The sequence below is a fragment of the Heptranchias perlo genome, chromosome 1 (genome assembly GCF_035084215.1).
Source record: "Heptranchias perlo isolate sHepPer1 chromosome 1, sHepPer1.hap1, whole genome shotgun sequence".
NCBI lineage: Eukaryota > Metazoa > Chordata > Chondrichthyes > Hexanchiformes > Hexanchidae > Heptranchias > Heptranchias perlo.
The window spans coordinates 32862373-32882309 of NC_090325.1; the positions used below are offsets into that span (position 1 = coordinate 32862373).

At 42.9% G+C, this 19937-nt stretch overlaps 1 protein-coding gene across 1 annotated transcript in view; it reads right to left on the reverse strand.

Moving 5' to 3' along the window:
* Nucleotides 1-19937, reverse strand: part of myo5b (myosin VB) — a 260378-nt gene that overhangs the window by 29780 nt on the left and 210661 nt on the right. The window contains exons 28-29 of the mRNA XM_067983571.1: nt 14777-14998; nt 10936-11033 (exon numbers count right to left, since the gene is read on the reverse strand). Of these exons, the coding sequence (XP_067839672.1) occupies nt 10936-11033; nt 14777-14998 (320 nt within the window). The remainder of the gene's footprint in view (nt 1-10935; nt 11034-14776; nt 14999-19937) is intronic.

Sequence of the window (19937 nt, forward strand, 5' to 3'; positions counted from 1 at the left end):
CCCTAGTCATCCTCTTACCCTTTATATACTTATAAAACATCTTAGGATTTTCCTTTATTTTGCTCGCCAGTGTTATTTCATGGCCCCTCCTTGATCTCCTAATTTCTTTTTTAAGTATCCCCCTGCACTTTTTGTACTCCTCTAGGGCTTCCTCCGTCTTTAGCCTTTTGTATCTACTTCTTCAAAGAAAATGCTTGCAACCTCAAAGGGAAAATTAAGGTCTCAGTTCATTAGGGATGTGGTCTGCTTGCAGAAACTGCCATTAAGCCGTTTACACTAGAAAAAGTTGTTAGGCAAAACCTAGATCATCATAACCTCTCGTTACCAATCCCTTTGTTTGCCTCCTTCATTCTATTTCGGTCTCATTCCCTCTTTCCTCCTCAAGATTATTCTATCTTTTTGATAGAAGGACCAAAACAAGCTCTTAGCATCAGAGACCTGAAGATTGGACTTGCAGTTTGCATCACAAGATGTTCTAGGTGAATATTATTTTCTAGAGTTCTTCATCTGTTTCAATTTAGAGTTTTGAGTCGACATAAATTATGTTCTTACGTCACACAAATAGTTATATTATTAGGGCATTTTCTACATGAGAAAAAAAGATTAAGATAAGGATGTGATGAGGGTGACGCTGGCAAAGCAACATTTATTGCCCATCCCTAGTGAGGGACATGGGAACAGGAGGAGGCCATTCAGCCCCTCGAGCCTGTTCTGCCATTCAATTAGATCACAGCTGATCTGTATCTTAACTCTATTTACCCGCCTTGGTTCCATATCCCTTAATACCCTTGCCTAACAAAAATCTATCAATCTCAGTTTTTAAATTTTCAATTGACTTAGCCTCAACAGCTTTTTGGGGGAAGAGTTCCAGATTTCCACAACCCTTTGTGTGAAGAAGTGCTTTCTGACATCACCCCTGAACGGCCGAGCTCTAATTTTAAAGTTATGCCCTCTTATTCTGGATTCCCCACCAGAGGAAATAATTTCTCTCTACCCTATCATAGAAACATAGAAAATAGGAGCAGGATTAGGCCATTTGGCCCTTTGAGCCTGCTCTGCCATTCAATATGATCATGGCTGATCCTCTATCTCAATTTCATATTCCTGCACTCTCCCCATACGCCTTGATGTCTTTTGTGTCTAGAAATCTATCTAGCTCCTTCTTAAATATATTCAGTGACTTGGCCTCCACAGCCTGTGGTAGAGAATTCCACAGGTTCACCACCCTCTGAGTGAAGAAATTTCTCCTCACCTCAGTCCTAAATGTCCTACCCCGTATCCTGAGACTGTGACCCCTCGTTCTGGACCCCCCCAGCCAGGGGAAACATCCTCCCTGCATCCAGTCTGTCTAGCCGTGTCAGAATTTTATATGTTTCAATGAGATCCCCTCTCATTCTTCCAAACTCGAGTGAAATCAGGCCGAGTCGACCCAATCTCTCCTCATATGACAGTCCTGCCATCCCAGGAATCAGTCTGGTGAACCTTCCCTATACTCCCTCTATAGCAAGTATTTCCATTTCTTAGGTAAGGAGACCAAAACTGCACACAATACTCCAGGTGTGGTCTCACCAAGGCCCTGTATAACTGCCATAGACATCCTAGCTCTTGTACTCAAATCCTCTTGCAATGAAGGCCAACATACCATTTGCCTTCCTAACTGCTTGCTGCACCAACATGTTTGCTTTCAGTGACTGGTGTACAAGGACACCCTGGTCCCTTTGTACATCAACATTTCCCATTCCATCACCATTTAAATAATACTCTGCCTTTCTGTTTTTCCTTCCGAAGTGGATAGCTTCACATTTATCCACATTATACTGCATCTGCCATGTATTTGCCCACTCACTCAACTTGTCTAAATCGCCTTGAAGCCTCTTTGCATCCTCCTCACAACTCACAATCCCACCTAGTTTTGTGTCGTCAGCAAACTTGGAAATATTACATTTGGTTCCCTCATCCAAATCATTGAAATATATTGTGAATAGCTGGGGCCCAAGCACTGATCCCTGCGGTACCCCACTGGTCACTGCCTCCCACCCCGAAAAAGACCCAAACTCTCTGTTTGTTAACCAATTTTCAATCTATGCCAGTGTATTACCCCCAATCCCATGTGCTTTAATTTTGCACACTAACCTCTAATGTGGGACTTTATCAAAGGCCTTCTGAAAATCCAAATACACCACATCCACTGGTTCTCCCTTATCAATTCTACCAGTTATATCCTCAAAAAACTCCAGTAGCTTTGTCAAACATGATTTCCCTTTCATAAATCCATGTTGACTTTGTCTAATTCCATTGATATTTTCTAAGTGTCCCGTGATCACATCCTTTATAATAGACTCTAGCATTTTCCCTACTACTGATGTTAGGTTAACCAGTCTGTATTCCGTTTTCTCTCTCCTTCCTTTTTTAAATAGTTGGGTTATGTTTGCCACCCTCCAATCTGCAAGAACTCTTCCATAATCTATAGAATTTTGGAAGATGACAACTAATGCATCCCCTATTTCCATGGCTACCTCTTTTAGTACTCCCGGATGCAAATTATCAAGCCTTGGGGATTTATCGGCTTTCAGTCCCATTAATTTCTCCAGCACTATTTTTTTTTACTAATGCTAAATTCCTTTAATTCCTCCTTCTCACTCGTCCCTTGGTTCCCTAGCATTTCTGGAAAGTTATTTGTGTCCTCTTCCCTGAAGACAGAACCAAAGTATTTGTTTAATTGCTCTGCCATTTCCTTGTGCCCCATTATAAATTCTCCCGTTTCTGACTGTAAGGGACCAACATTTATCTTCACTAATCTTTCTTTTTACATACTTGTAGAAGCTTTTACAGTCCACTTTTATGTTCCTTGCAAGTTTACTCTCATACTCTATTTTTCCCCTCTTAATCAATCTCTTGGTCCTTTTTTGCTCAATTCTAAACTGCTCCCAATCCTCAGGCTTGCTACTTTTTCTGGCAACTTTATATGACTCCTCTTTGGATCCAATACTATCCTTAATTTCTTTTGTTGGCCATGGTTAGACCACTTTTCCTTTTGTGTTTTTGCGCCAGAAAGGAATGTATAATTGTTGCAATTTATGCATTCGTTCCTTAAATGTTAGCCGTTGCCTATCCGCTGTCATGCCTTTTAATGAAGCTTCCCAATCTATCATAGCCAACTCACTCCTCATACCTTCGTAGTTTCCTTTGTTTAGATTTAGGACCCTAGTTTCGGATTGGACTACTTCGCTTTCCATCTTAATGAAGAATTCTATCATGTCATGGTCACTCTTCCCCAAAGGACCCACACAAGATTATTAATTAACCCGTTCTCATTGCACAATACCCAATCTAGGATAGCCTGTTCCCTGGTTGGCTCCTCAACGTACTGGTCTAAAAAACCATCTCGTACACACTCCAGGAATTCATCCTCCACAGTATTATTGCTAATTTGGTTTGGCCAGTCTATATGAAGATTAAAGTCACCCATGATTACTGTGGTACCCTTGTTACATGCATCTCTAATTTCCTGTTTGATGCCATCCCCTACACTACCCACTACTGTTTGGAGGCCTAAAGACAGCTCCCACCAGTGTTTTCTGCCCCTTGGTGCTTCTTAACTCCACCCAGACTGATTCTACATCTTGATTTTCTGAGTCAATATCTTTTCTGACTATTGCTCTGATTTCATCCTTTACTAACACCACCACCCCACCTCCTTTTCCTTTTTGTCTGTCCTTCCGAAATATTGAATACCCTTGGATATTCAGCTCCCAGCCTTGGTCACTCTTCAGCCATGTCTCTGTAATTGCAATTATATCATATCCATTTACATTTATTTGTGCTGTTAATTTGTCTACTTTATTACGAAATGCTTCGTGCATTCAGATACAGTGCCTTTAGATTTGTCTTTTTAACATTTTTAGACATCTTAACATTGTTTAGTACTATGGCCCTGTTTGTCTTATTACCATTTTTTCTTACCTCGACCCTATTTGTTTGTGCACTCTTTTGTTTGTAAGCTCTGTCCCATCTTGACACAATCTGGTTATCCTTATCCCAATCACTTTCCTGCACTGCTTAGTTGGGCTTGATATTAGCAAGGCGGCAGGTTCTCAGCGGGGGGGGGGGGGGGGGGGGAGGTCAACCGCCCGGTGAAATTGGGGTGCTCCACACGCATTTACAGGCTAATTGGAGCCACTTACCTGTGGTTCCGGGTTCCCCGCTGCTGAGCTGCGCAGCAAGGTCTGTCAGCTGGAGGAGCCCTATTTAAAGGGGCAGTCCTCCACCGACTGATGCTGCAGAAAATAGGAATAATTACAGCATGGAGCAGCCCAGGGGGAAGGCTGCTCCCAGGTTTAATGATGCCTCACTCCAGGTATCAATGGATGGTGTGAGTAGGAGGGGGAGGACAGAGATCTTCTCCCCGGCGGGCGGGAGGAAGCGGCCTGCCTCTGCCACCAAGAAGGCCTGGCTCGAGATGGCAGAGGAGGTTACCAGCACCACCAACATATCGCGCACCTGCATACAGTGCAGGAGGCGCTTCAATGACCTAAGTAGGTCAGCCAAAGTAAGTACACTTACTCATTCCCCTACACTCCGTCTGCCACATCACCACTCCCACCCCACATCTCCTTCGGCACTGCCAACACTATTCGATCACATCACCCCTCACACCCAATCAAAGCTCATCCTCATCTTACCTATACTTACTCAGCTCGCCAGTACTCATCCCGCCACTACCACTCAACCCAATCCTCATACAATCTCATGGCTCTATCTCATACTCACCCTCTGATTCATCTCTTTCACGGTCAGCCTCACTCAACCTGACACTACCTGTGCTGCAGCCACAGGGCATGCATCACATATGTGCAGTAGGAAGCGTAAGGCAAATGTGTTGTGAGCATGAAAGGTGTTTGAGGGTTTGTCATGGTGTTTACCTATATTTAATTTCTGATCAACTCACATAACATATTATATTGTCACCACTACTGCCACGTCTTTGCGAATCTTGTCTGGTTTGTGCAATAATGCCCTTTCTTGAGGATCACTATGAAGACCCACAACTCATGCCACCCATTGTGTCACTGCAGAGTGGGTGTAGGTGTATTTGCAGGGCTCTTTTGTGCAGACGACCGAGAGACGTCAGCGATGTCCCTGGTGGCACCCTGGAAGGATGCGGAGAAGTTGTTGAGGGCAGTGGTGACTTTGACAGTGACAGGTAAGAAGATATTGCTCTGGCCAGCCAGGAGCAGCTCAGCATGAAGGAGGCTGCAGATGTCCACGACTACATGTCCACGGAAGCTGAGCCTCAGTCTGTAGACCCTGTGGCGAGGGTTAGTGCCCTCTGTGAAGCATCTCTCTCTGCGTTTGCCCTCCCTCCTGCTGTGCAGGTGGATGTGTCACAGCACTGTGTTGTGGAGCTCCACGTGTCAGAGGTGGAAGGCGTGGCCTGTGATGCCGTTCGCTCTCCGAGGAGGTCATGACTGCAGCTACGGCGGCCCCCATCCAGAAGATGTACATTTGAGGAGGTCCGCAAGGTAGGTAAATGTGTCTGGACACCGGGGTAAGTGTGCAAGTTTATGCATTTGATTGTTAGGAAGAGGGTGGTGGAAGTTAAACTTTGTCCAAAGTGACAGAGTGGCCTCCTGCAATGAGTGAGGGTCTCCTCCCCCACCTGTCAAATGGACCTTTGCAGCTGCCACAGGCTGGTGGCTGCAACACGTCCATTTCAACTGGAAGTGTTTCCCCCAGTACGGGAAACAGTCCCAGTTAATTGCAAAATCTGATCCCTCCTAAAATATCAGGTCAATCAGGTCTGTAAACAACCTGAAGTACCTGTTCAAGTACATTAAGTGGCACCGAGTCCCATATGCGGGGGCTGCGCGCGCATGTGAGCGCGTCATTGGGGAACCCGGAATTGGAGTGGGTTGGAGCTGGGCTCCGGACCTGCCCTGGGAATCCCGCATTTTCGCAGCCCCCCCGCCACGAACGCACCCGATTGCGGGTGCGAAAATAGAGCCCCTTGTCTCTCCTCTTTAGCATTCTAGATTTCTCTCCACCAGGATTCTCCCCCCCCCCCCCCCCTTTATTTAGTTTAAAGCCCTATCTACCTCCCTAGTTATTCGATTCGCTGGAACTCTGGTCTCAGCGTGGTTCAGGTGTATTCCTTCCCAATGGAACAGCTCTCTCTTTCCCCAGTACTGGTGCCAGTGCCCTACGAATTGAAACTCACTTCTCCCACACCAATCTTTGAGCCATGCATTCATCTTCCTGATACTATTGACCCGATGCCAATTTGCTCGTGGCTCAGTTAATAATTCAGAGATTATTACCTTTGTGGTTTTGCTTTTTAATTTAGTCCCTAGCTGCTCAAACTCTCTCAGCAACTCCTTTCGTCATCTTATATCATCTTAGTTGCTCTGAGAAGGTGGTGGTGCTTCTCCTTCTCCTAGAACAACTGAAGTCACATCTGAGTGACTTGCTCGGCCTCTTCAGAATATATGAAGAGTTTTTTTTTTATTCGTTCACGGGATGTGGGCGTCGCTGGCAAGGCCGGCATTTATTGCCCATCCCTAATTGCCCTCGAGAAGGTGGTGGTGAGCCGCCTTCTTGAACCGCTGCAGTCTGTGTGGTGACGGTTCTCCCACAGTGCTGTTAGGAAGGGAGTTCCAGGATTTTGACCCAGCGACAATGAAGGAACGGCGATATATTTCCAAGTCGGGATGGTGTGTGACTTGGAGGGGAACGTGCAGGTGGTGTTGTTCCCATGCGCCTGCTGCTCTTGTCCTTCTAGGTGGTAGAGGTCGCGGGTTTGGGAGGTGCTGTCGAAGAAGCCTTGGCGAGTTGCTGCAGTGCATCCTGTGGATGGTGCACACTGCAGCCACAGTGCGCCGGTGGTGAAGGGAGTGAATGTTTAGGGTGGTGGATGGGGTGCCAATCAAGCGGGCTGCTTTATCTTGGATGGTGTCGAGCTTCTTGAGTGTTGTTGGAGCTGCACTCATCCAGGCAAGTGGAGAGTATTCCATCACACTCCTGACTTGTGCCTTGTAGATGTGGGACTGAAGTCACATGTAGGCCAGATCAGTTAGGGGTGGCAGGTTCCCGTTCCTGAAGGACATTAGTGGACCAGTTGAGGTTTTAGAACAATGCAACAGCTTTAATGGTCATTTTTCTGGTGCTAGTCCACAACTTTTCCAAATTTATTCAATTCATTTTCAAAACTTGTCGTGGTGGGATTTAAACTCATGACCTCTGGGTTGCTAGTCCAGTGCCATAACCCATAGGTTACTGTACCCAGGTCACAGCCTAGAAAGCAGAACCTAACACAAAACTTATTACTGAATGGTGAAGTTCAATGACTGTACATTGGATATTATTAGAAAAAAAAAGCAGTCTTACTTAATAACCTCCTCTCAACAAAGAAACAACTGCAAAGAACCATTTTACAGTTTATCTTGTTACCATCTACAAACAGTTCATACAAACTTCCTATAATTTAGTAAGACAACTGCCTGTCTGAGATATTGTATCGTAATTTACAAATTAAAATTTTAAAAAAAATCTGCTTCAACCAACACTATAGTTGGAGATATTGGTTAAGAAGTGCACGACGTTTCTTTCTTAAAACGATATCTTTATCTTGAAAAAAGAAAAGCTTTGTTCTTCATTATAATGAGTTTAGTGTGTTCCTTAGCTGGGGGCAGCACTTGTTCTTATTGCACACCCAGCAGTACACAACTAATGTATTGTAACTAATTCAAAATATACAGGTTAGTCAGGTCAGGGTGGAAGGAAGGCTGGATGCTCTGCTGTGGTTGATCACATCCTTTCACATTCTGTCCCTCTCACCTTAGGACTAAATAGATGAGTTGGCCAAACAAAGCATTCAAAGAGCCACACCTCAGTCACAGAGATGCTGATTGGCCATTCCTGTTTTCTCTCTTTTCTTCACTACACATCATGCCTCTGACAAGATGACAACAAAGTGACCTGCCCACAGGCTTCTGCACTGGACAGACATCAGAAACGGAAACTGTTGCTGACCTATTTCCTCCCTAACCGGAGGCATTGAGGCCATTTGTAGAACTCCCACTGCTGCCCTGGCTGAAATCAGCTAAGTATTCACTGGAGACCTTACTAACCTAGTTCCACACCAGGTGGAACACAGAACTTTATTTCACCATACATTTTCTCCTCTCTAGGCATTCCTTCATTACACAAGGCATTGACTCCTTGCTAACAAACAGTTCCATGGATGGTTGGTGCCTTCCAACTCCACCCCACTGCCCCCCCCCCCCAACAAACAAAAAAAATTGAAAGCTCCGCAGACCCATGGGTACAGTTCCACAGATGCTGGCCAAACTACAGTATCTTGTCCAAGTGACCATTCTTCACACATGTCTAAAGACAATTTATATCAACAGGCTATCTTACTTTACAGGCATCACAGCTAAGCCCAATCCGTGTTAACCCAATGTTGGCACATGCATAATATCCAGTAGGGTTCACAGGATATCCATGTACCCCTTCTGTTGCTCCAGCCAGATCATTGTAGCTCAGTTCCACACTAGGGAGTGTATTTACCAATATAGCCAATGGTACATACAAGATTTCTAATTCTTAAAAGATTTTTATATCTCTCCGAAATCCTGAAAACCCTGAAAGATTGCACAATGTTAATAACCCGGTGAAACTTAACCCTTTGGTTCAGGAAGTGATCTTTAACAGTGACAAATATAATGCACATTTCTCTTTACAGCACCATGTGGAACTCAAACTCTTCCCAACACCTTTACATCTTATAGTTATTCAGAACAAAGAGCAAACAAAGGTTTGACCTGGCAACTTCCTTTAGGCCTTGATAAGCCAGGCCTAACTCTCCATCTTCATTGAGGTATCGCCAGTCCTCAGCCTGGCTGGAAGTGAATGACAGGAGAAAGGAAGCAGGAACAAAAAGAGAGAAAGGAGCAAAAGCGTCATTCAGAAAGAACAGAGACAGTATTAACATAGAAAGCAAGAACAAACATTTTAGAATTTTTTTCTCTCTAAAGAATGTGGTACGGTGACTTGATTTGTTTTCAAACATGACCTGTCGGCAAGACTGCAGCTATGAAGATATATTCCCTTCCCTTTCTGCCAACACACAGATATTTGCCAATATTTGAGAGATTAAAACATAAGGGACACTAAACTCAAACATTCTGCATCTGTAAGACAGAACACCATGTCACAAAAAAAAATTATGGCTTTCATTCCCACAACATTAACAGTAACATTAATAACTGAGAAACAATCTCAGAGAACAACCAAAGTAGGACTTTTTCAAGTAGAAGTTATAAGGAGATTTACCTATTTACCCAAGCAATTTAGGCCAACATCAATAGAGTTGGCAAGTCTCACTCAAACCCACAGACAAAGGGATGTAAAAACACTATGAAGATTGGGCTAGTGTGTTGTACACCTGTACTCAACTTGTATTAGCAAAACAGTGAGGAAAGAAGAATCTGTACTGTCCTTGTGTGCACATGTATAAATACTAAGCTGAGAGATGATGAAGCACCAGGAAATGGAACATTTCTCCACTTTGTATCAAGTGATAGCAGTGAACAATCTCAGTTGAAGTAAAGCATGGGTCAGAGCAAAGCAAAGCTCACCCTGCAACAAAGTACTTCAGCCAAGCTCAGAAAGGTGAGATTTCTATTGACTGCACTCTCTCACATTATGACCTTTATGAACAAGAATTTCAAATGAGTAATAAATAGTAAAAATTAGTGGGCAGTTTGTCAAAATCAGGCAATCTGTATGGCTGACCAATGGCCACTAATAATTGGTTAAACTATTTTAATGGGAGGATCACTGGATTTTACAGACCTCCTCTCAAAAACAATCAGCTTTTTGATCACCACTTAAAAATCCTTTCTTCAGTCTGCCAATGGTTCAGTGATAAATAAACTGTGGGACCAAGAAGGTTTGATTCGGTTTGTGCTAATAACTAATTTCCACTGAGGCAGCGATAAGAGTGATTAGAGTATTACAGTTGGCTGCAGCATTGTTGAGGGCCAAGAAACAGGAGAGAAAAAACAACACGGATTTATGGCCCTGATCATCATCGAGAGAGAGAGACGGGATGGGTGGGAAGGTGGGTGACAGAGTGAGGTGTGAGCGAGCATCGAGTAGAAGGGGCCTATTCTCTCTGGAGTTTAGAAGAATGAGAGGTGATCTCATTGAAACAGATAAGATTCTAAGGGGGCTTGACAGCATAGATGCTGAGAGATTGTTTCCCCTGGCTGGAGTGTCTGGAACTAGGGGGCATAGTTGCAGGATAAGGGGTCGGCCATTTAGGACTGATATGAGGAGGAATTTCTTCACTCAGAGGGTTGTGAATCTTTGGAATTCTCTATCCCAGAGAGCTGTGGATGCTGAGTCATTGAATATATTCAAGGCTGAGATGGATAGATTTTTGGACTCTAGGGGTATCAAGGGATATGGGGATCAGGCAGGAAAGTATAGTTGAGGTTGAAGATTTGCCATGATCTTATTGAATGGAGGAGCAGGTTCGAGCAGCTGTATGGCCTACTCCTGCTTCTATTTCTTATTGTTCATATGTACAGTACACAGTTTGAGAAGCTAGAAACTGGTTGCAAGTCCTCAAATCCATTTCAATTAACAATTTCCACAGCAGCAAGGAGAACTAACATTCGTCCCATTAGTATGAGCTCCATTCAAACTTAATACTTAAAAAGACAGCATTGTGGAAACGCCAATGTCTACTGTACTGGTCAGGTATCTGTAGGACATCAGGCCCACGATAAATGCCCCAGCCTCTTCCTGTTCTGATAAAAGAGGACACGTGAAGATGTGGATATAAAATGGGTAAACCCATGGGCCGTTATGGGAAATGAACACTAGAGAGAGGGAGAGGCAGTATGGATAGACCAAACACCAACTTACCTGTTAGTCTCACATATACCATTGTAAGCCTCAATGGCATCATCGTTCTCTATGTTTTCATTACTTCTTTTCCACTCGTATTTCTCAGTCACGTTATCCTGCAATGAGAGAAATAAGTTAGTGAGAATTTGACTTGATCAGGAGCACTGCAATGGCCCAATTAAGCAGAAACTTGGGCTCCATTTGGAACACAAGAAAGGATTGAACACAAAATGGCTATGAGACCCATGAAGCCCACAGCTGGCATTCACCATGTATAAGCTATCCTACCGTAGTGTCAACCCCATCTGTTTAATCTCACTAGGGAAAATTCTGCATAAATAATCCCCAATACCCAAAGGCAATCAAACAAAACTCCAGAATGTTCATCCATCTCCATTGTTGAACACTGGCCTGATCTCCTCCAGATCCAGCAGTGCCCTGTGCAGCATTTGGTCAGCTCAGTTTACACATATCCATATAATCTCCAATCCTATTCCCAATCAGATCTTTTTTGTAGCAATTAATGACCCAGCCTTGACCGGCATTTTATTATACATACTAAACCACTCCTCAGTTGGGGGGGGGGGGGGGGGGGGGAAAGAGAGTGTGGAGTTGACAACATTTCTTCTCATCTCCAGTCTCAGTTGAGGCTGGTTAATTTTAAACCAGTGTCCTTCTAGCTCTGTGCTCACATGTGAGAAGTAGGAAGTTTTAGTCCCAATTCTAATCATGTCAAACTGGCAATCAATTTAAACTTTAGTCACTGTCACATTAGTATTCAGCTCCAAATACACAAGCAGAATGTGTGTTCCATTTGGAACACAAGAAAGCATGGAACACAAAAAGGCTATTAGAACCATGAAGCCCAAGTCCATTAGGCTTATTTCCATTCCAGGTAAAATAATAGAATTGATTATCATTCTTCGGGATGTGCGCATCACTGGCAAGGCCGGCATTTATTGCTCATCCTTGTTGCACTTGAGAAGGTGGTGGAGGGCCTACATAGCCAAAACAAGAGGATATAAGTCAGAGGAGGTACTGATCAAATTGTATAGTGCTCTGGTCAGACTGCACCTTGAATAATACTTACAGTTCCGGTCACCAAAAAACAAAAAAAAAGACATTCCAGTGCTGGAGGCAGCGCAGAGAAGAGATGCAAGTCGGATCCCCAGTGTCAGGGTTTTGAGTTACGAGGAAAGGACTAGATAGACTGGGGCTTTTCAAGGAGGCGTCTGAGTGGCAATCTTATAGAGCTATACAAGATTGTTAAAGGTTTAGAAAAAGTTAACCCAGAATATTACTTTAAATTAAATTAAACTGTGGGAGTAGAACTAGGGGACATAACTTCAAACCAGTAAACAGTAACTTTAGGACAGAAAGTAAGAAATTCACTTTCACAAAGAGTGATCAACATGTAGAATAAACTTCAAGACAGAACAGCAGAGTCAAAATCCCTAGTTTAAGAAAAACTGGATGCTACAATGGTGGTGGGAGGGGTGGGGGAGGAGCATTAGGATCTCTCTCAATGGATGAATTAAGATGGGCAAAATGGCTTTCCTCATCCATAATTATCTTATGAATTGAATGGGAAAGGATTTTTTCCCATGGAAATAAAAGAATTTGCTAAGAATAGTTGCACTCCAAATGTGAACAATTTAACACAATGGTCTGCTTTGTTCTGTGAATGTTCCTATAGGACAAAAGGAGCTTTACAGTGAGATGACAAATAGTTTTTGGTTAGACATTTATTAGATGGAATCTGTTGACATGCCAAGGGGGAATGACAGACATACTGTTTGGGGGGACAGGGGGGAATTTTCCTCCATGATCCTGCCTAAAATCAATCGGGATTATGACGGAAACAGTGGGAAAATGGGACAGTGAGGTCTAATATCGCTTTGACCTGGATTTGGAATACATGTGTTCTGTAAACTATTGTAATCTGCAGTATTGTCTTTGTTACTGCCTAAGACGTGGTTTATTCTATCACTTTTCAAAATCTAGGAGATCAAGAGCACTCATGGCATATCCAATAAGATAAATACAGTGGTGTGTCTCTGTTCAACTCCTGGACTCATTCTGTTACCAGATCATAGGGTTCGCTTACAGAGGTCGTTTTTGTTGATGACCACGTGAAAAATATCAGAGTAAAAACCCACAAACAAAACAATTTCTTTCCATCGCGTCTCACTTGAGGCTTGTTAATTTTAAACCTGTGTTCCTCTAGGTCTGTGCTCGCAGCCTGTCAAATCTACTGAGGGAAAGGATGTAAGGGTGTAACAGTAAACCCAGCAACTATAGGCCAGTCAGTTTAACCTCAGTGGTGGGGAAACTTTTAGAAATGATAATCCGGGACAGAATTAAGAGTCACTTGAACGACTGTGGATTGATTAGGGAAAGCCAGCACGGATTTGTTAAAGGCAGATCGTGTTTAACTAACCTGATAGAGATTTTCGATGAGGTAATAGAAAGGGTAGACGAGGGCAATGTAGTTGATGTGGTGTATATGGACTTTCAAAAAGCGTTTGATAAAGTGCCGCGTGGTAGGCTTATCATCAAGATTATGGGCGATTGGAATAAAGAGGGCAGTAGCAACATGGATACAGAATTGACTAAGTGACAGGAAACAGAGAGTAGTTGTTTTTCGGACTGGTGGGAGGTGTACAGTGGTGTTCCCCTGGGGTCGGTACAGGGACCACTGCTTTTCTTGATATAAATTAATGACTTGGACTTGGGTGTAGAGGGCACAATTCCCAAATTTGCAGATGACAAAGCTTGGAAGGGTAGTAAACAGTGAGAAGGACAGTGATAGACTTCAAGAGGATATAGACAGGCTGGTGGCATGGGCAGAAATGTGGCAGATGAAACTTAATGCAGAAAAATGCAAAGTGATACATTTCGGTAAGAAGAACGAGGAGAGGCAATATAAACTAGAGGGCACAACTCTAAAAGGGGTACAGGAACAGAGAGATCTGGGGTATATGTGCACAAATCATTGAAGGTGGCATGGCAGGTTGAGAAAGCGATTAAAAAAGCAAGTGGGATCCCGGGTCCTATAAATAGAGGCACAGAGTACAAAAGTATGGAAATCATGGATAACTTTTATAAAACACTGGTTTGGCCATAACTGGAGTATTGTGTCCAGTTCTGGACACCGCACTTTAGGAAAGGTGTGAAGGCCTTAGAGAGGGTGCGGAAGAGATTTACCAGAATGATTCCAGGGATGAGGGATTTTAGTTATGTGGATAGACTGGAGAAGCTGGGGTTGTTCTCCTTGGAACAGAGAAGGTTGTGAGGAGATTTGATAGAGGTATTCAAAATCAAGAACAGAGTAGATAGAGAGAAACTGTTCCCATTGGCAGAAGGGTCAAGGACCAGAGGACATAGATTTTAGGTGATTAGCAAAAGAACCAAAGGTGACATGAGGAAAAGCTTTTTTGACACAGCGAGTGGTTAGAATCTGGAATGCACTGTCAGAGGGGGTGGTGGAGGCAGATTCAATCATGGCCTTCAAAAGGGAACTGGACAAGTACTTGAAAGGGAAAAATTTGCAGGGCTAGGGGATATGGTAGGGGAGTGTGACTAGCTGGATTGCTCTTGCATAGAGCCATTGCGGACTCGATGGGCTGAATGGCCTGCTTCCATGCTGTAAACATTCTATGATTCTATTCTATATTGAGGAAGGATTCCAGATAATACAAGTTAAAACAACAAGACTGAAAATATGAAAAAGCAAAGGGCAGAGGAGAAAAGGGAAGGGAAAGAGGAGAATATGGAACATGGACCTAGGGGAAGAAAGGTTAAATGAAGAGAGAAGTTGTTGCTGTATATCAAAGCACATTAACACGCTTTTCGTCACCTTCTGGTGAGCAGCATTGATGATTTGGGTTCTCAGCATGAGGACCTCCTCCTTGCGAACCTCTAGCTCCTCATTGGCTGCCCTCAGCTGATTTAGCAGTACACTGTAAGCATTTTCTGCATCATTGGTTGGGTTTTCCTCAATCGCCCTCGCTGCTACGGCTTTTCTCAGCTCATTGAGTTCATTCTTCAGTTTCTTGTTTTCAGATTCCAGCTCTTGTCGCTGTAAGAAAGAAGAACAAACTTGCATTTATATAGCCCCTTTCACGACCTCAAGACATCCCAAAGTGCTTTACAGCCAATGAGCTACTTTTTGAAGTCTAGTAATTGTTGTGAAATGGTAAGGAATTGGAAAGTGTCCACAAGTGTCATCATACAATAAATGAATTCAACTACAGTTTACTATTTCATACGACCACCCCAATTGCATTTTTCATAGCCTGTTATTTATATTTTTCTTCCAGCATCCCTAAGACTTGAAAGTGGCAAAATCACCAATCATTATCCCTCCTGCTGGAAATTGTTTCTTCATGGACAAGATTAACTGCGATGCCTTCCATGCTCAAATAATGTGTTGATACTCTGACTGGGCGCAGACATGAAGAATTGACATTTGGGCAAGAAACCAGAGGCTGCCAGTACCTATGGATCCATATCCCCAGCATGCCACACCATCTTCAGTAGAGGAAGAAAATTGTGGTATATCAAAAAAACCAAAGATGTAACATTAGTATATGGAAAAGGGGTTTGCAAGCATTTTCAATAGTCACAGGTGGGTACAAGCTTTTGGCCAGGTGACTGATAACAGCTATCACATCACCAATCAGCTCCTTCCTACAAAAATGTTTATTTTTCTTACACCAATTTTCTTCCATCCTCATCTTAAAGGGAAGTCTGCACTCTTGTGCATCCCCTACTCCCTTTACCCACCATTGACATCTGTGCCTTCAGCAATCTAGGTCCTAAGCTCCGGAATTCACTCCCTAAACCTCTCTGTCTCTTTTCCCCTTTAAGATCCTCTCTAAAACCTATTTCTTTGACCAAGCTTTTAGTTACCTCATCTAATATCTCCCTCTTTGGCTCTGTCAATTTTTGTCTGATGACACTTCTGTGAAGTGTCTTGAGATGTTTTCTATGTTGAAGATACTACATAAATGCAAGTTGGTGTTGGTGACTAGAGCAGTAGTGAGATTTTTCTGAGATTACTAATGTAGAGAATGAGAATATTCCATTAAACAAAAGGAAACTATTAGTAGTTTTAGGATGATGTGGAGATGCCGGTGATGGACTGTTGTTGGCAAATGTAAAGAATCTTACAACACCAGGTTATAGTCCAACAAATTTATTTGAAAATCACAAGCTTTAGGAGGCTTTGACGAAGGAGATTCACCTGACGAAGGAGAAAGCCTCCGAAAGCTTGTGATTTTCAAATAAATTTGTTGGACTATAACCTGGTGTTGTAAGATTCTTTATAGTTTTAGGATGCCATGGATAAAGAGGTTAAAAACCAATTATAATTGAAGAGGAGAATAATAATTAAAAACTAAAGGAGAATATAAGAAATTAACAGCAGGATAAGGAAAGCTAAGAGGAAGTATAGGAAAAAAATAAAAAAACATGAAAAAGGAACAGTAAAGCATTCAGTAAAGTGAGAATTATAAAAAGAAAAGTGGGACTCTTGAAAGGTGACAAATGATAATTTGTATATGGTTATCAAAAAGTTGCATCGGTCTTTGCTAAAGGGAAAGAGGAGGTGAATCCTGAAGTGGTTGAGAGCGAGATAATTGATAAAAATAAAATTTTAGTTAAGTTAGTTAGACTAAAGGATGTCAAAGCATCAGGGCCCAAGATACATCCTAGGGAAAAAACTAATATTGAATCGGGGACAGGGACTCAAAAAATTAACATAAGTAAAGCAACAGTAATGAAGAAAATAATAGCACTAAAAAAAGTGACAAATCTCCATGACCAGATGTTTCCATCCCAGGGTTTTAAAGGAAGTAGTTGAGCACACTGCAGATGCCCTAACTATAATCTTTCAAAGTTCTCCAGATTCAGGAACTGTTCCTCTAGATTGGAAAATTGCACATGTCACTCCGCTTTTTAAGAAAGAAGAGAGAGGGAAACCAGGGAATTATAGACCAGTTAGCCTAACACCTGTTGTGGGGAAAATGCTGGAGTCCATAATTAAGGATAGGGTGACTGAACACCTCGAGAATTTTCAGTTAATCAGAGAAAGCCAGCATGGATTTGTGAAAGGTAGGTCGTGCCTGACAAACCTGATTGAATTTTTTGAAGAGGTGACTAAAATAGTAGACAGGGGAATGTCGATGGATATTATTTATATGGACTTCCAGAAGGCATTTGAGAAGGTCCCACATAAGAGACTGTTAGCTAAGATAGAAGCCCATGGAATCGAGGGAAAAGTACGGACTTGGTTAGGAAGTTGGCTGCGCGAAAGGTGCCAGAGAGTAGGGATAATGGCAAGGTACTCACATTGGCAGCGTGTGACTAGTGGAGTCCCGCAGGGATCTATCTTGGGGCCTTAATTATTCACATTATTTATTAACAACTTAGATGAAGGTACAGAAAGTCTCATATCTAAGTTTGCCGATGAAACAAAGATTGGTGGCATTGTAAGCAGTGTGGATGAAAACATAAAATCACAAAGCGATATTGATAGATTAGGTGAATGGGCAAAACTGTGGCAAATGGAATTCAATGTATGCAAATGTGAGGTCATCCACTTTGGATCAAAAAAGGATAGAACAAGGTACTTTCTAAATGGTAAAAAGTTAAAAACAGTGGATGTCCAAAGGGACTTAGGGGTTCAGGTACATGGATCATTGAAGTGTCATGAACAAGTGCAGAAAATAATCAATAAGGCTAATGGAATGCTAGCCTTTATATCTAGAGGACTGGAGTACATGGGGACAGAAGTTATGCTGCAGCTATACAAAACCCTGGTTAGACGGCACCTGGAGTACTGTGAGCAGTTCTGGGCACCGCACCTTCGGAAGGACACATTGGCCTTGGCAGGAGTGCAGCGTAGGTTTACTAGAATGATACCCGGATTTCAAGGGTTGTTACGAGGAGATTGCACAAATTGGGGTTGTATTCTCCAGAGTTTAGAAGGTTAAGGGGTGATCTGATCGAAGTTTATAAGATATTAAGGGGAACAGATAGGGTGGATAGAGAGAAACTATTTCCACTGGTTGGGGATTCTAGGAGTAGGGGGCACAGTCTAAAAATTAGAGCCAGACCTTTCAGGAGCGAGATTAGAAAACATTTCTACACACAAAGGGTGGTAGAAGTTTGGAACTCTCTTCCACAAACGGCAATTGATACTAGCTCAATTGCTAAATTTAAATCTGAGATAGATAGCTTTTTGGCAACCAAAGGTATTAAGGGATATGGGCCAAAGGAGTTAGATCACAGATCAGCCATGATCTTATCAAATGGCGGAGCAGGCACGAGGGGTTGAATGGCCTACTCCTGTTCCTAAGTTCCTATCTGAGATGTGGGAGGGAATTGCTGCGGTCCCAGAAATTATATTTCAGGGCTCTATTGAGTGTGGATGTGTGTCGGAGGACTGGACAGTGGCCAAAGTAGCCCCCATTTTAAAAAAAGGGGAGACAGAGCTAATTTGGGTAATTACAGGACAGTTAGATTAATATCTGTGGCAGGGAAAATTTGAGTGTCTCTAATTAATTGTGAAATTACCATATATTTGGATAAATCGAAAACTAGTTAGAAGCAGCCCAAAGGGGATGATGGTGCTTGACAAATCTCAGAATTCTTTGAGGAGGCAACAGGCATAGTAGATGGGCAAAATGCAGTGGATGTAGTGTACATGGACTTTAAGAAAGCCTCTCATTAGTAATCTTCCCCTAATTCCATGCCCCTTAAGATTAAGGGGCATGGAATTAGGGGAAGGATAGAAAATTGGATTAAAAATTGGTTAGAAAGGAGAAAACAGGCAGTAGGAGTTATGAGCAGTTTTTCCAGAGTAGTTGGAAGTAGGTACTGGTGTCCCCCTGTTCAGTTCTGGGGCAACTACTGTTCACTGCGTAGGTCAACAATTCGGATATAGGCCTAGTGGGAGTGATGTCGAAATTTGTAAATGATACCAAAATAGGAGGTATAGTTAATTGTACAGAAGATCAAAAGAAGCTGCAAAGGGAAATGATAAGATGGGGGAATGGGCTAAAAATATTTTCAATTTTCCTCCATCCGCAGAGGTACGAGTATTACCTTCAGAGGCCTTCCCGTCACGAAATTATTCACCCATGCCATTAATTCTATTGTACTTTTTAAAATGTAATATATTTTATCTAAAGCTTTTAAAAAATGACTTGTTACATTGGATCATACCAGAGAAATAGTCCTAGGACCTGTCAACCTTGAAACTTGCTTATTCTTACTCTTAGCAGCACACATACATACATTCAATCAGGTTGCTTTGTAAGTACTATTCCAGACATTGCTGCAGGAGTTCCTTAAGGCAGTGTCCTAGGCCCAACCATCTTCAGCTGCTTCATCAATGACCTTCCCTCCATCATAAGGTCAGAAATGGGGATGTTTGCTGATGATTGCACAGTGTTCAGTTCCATTCGCAACCCCTCAAATAATGAAGCAGTCCGAGCCCGCATGCAGCAAGACCTGGACAACATCCAGGCTTGGGCTGATAAGTGGCAAGTAACATTCGCGCCAGACAAGTGCCAGGCAATGACCACCTCCAACAAGAGAGAATCTAACCACCTCCCCTTGACATTCAACGGCATTACCATCGCCAAATCCCCCACCATCAACATTCTAGGGGTCACCATTGACCAGAAACTTAACTTGACCAGCCATATAAATATTGTGACTACAAGAGCAGGTCAGAGGCTGGGTATTCTGTGGCGAGTGACTCACCTCCTGACTCCCCAAAGCCTTTCCACCATCTACAAGGCACAAGTCAGGAGTGTGATGGAATACTCTCCACTTGCCTGGATGAGAACAGCTCCAACAACACTCAAGAAGCTCGACACCAACCAGGACAAAGCAGCCCGCTTGATTGGCACCCCTTCCACCACCCTAAACATTCAATCCCTTCACCACCGGCGCACAGTGGCTGCAGTGTGTACCATCCACAGGATGCACTGCAGCAACTCGCCAAG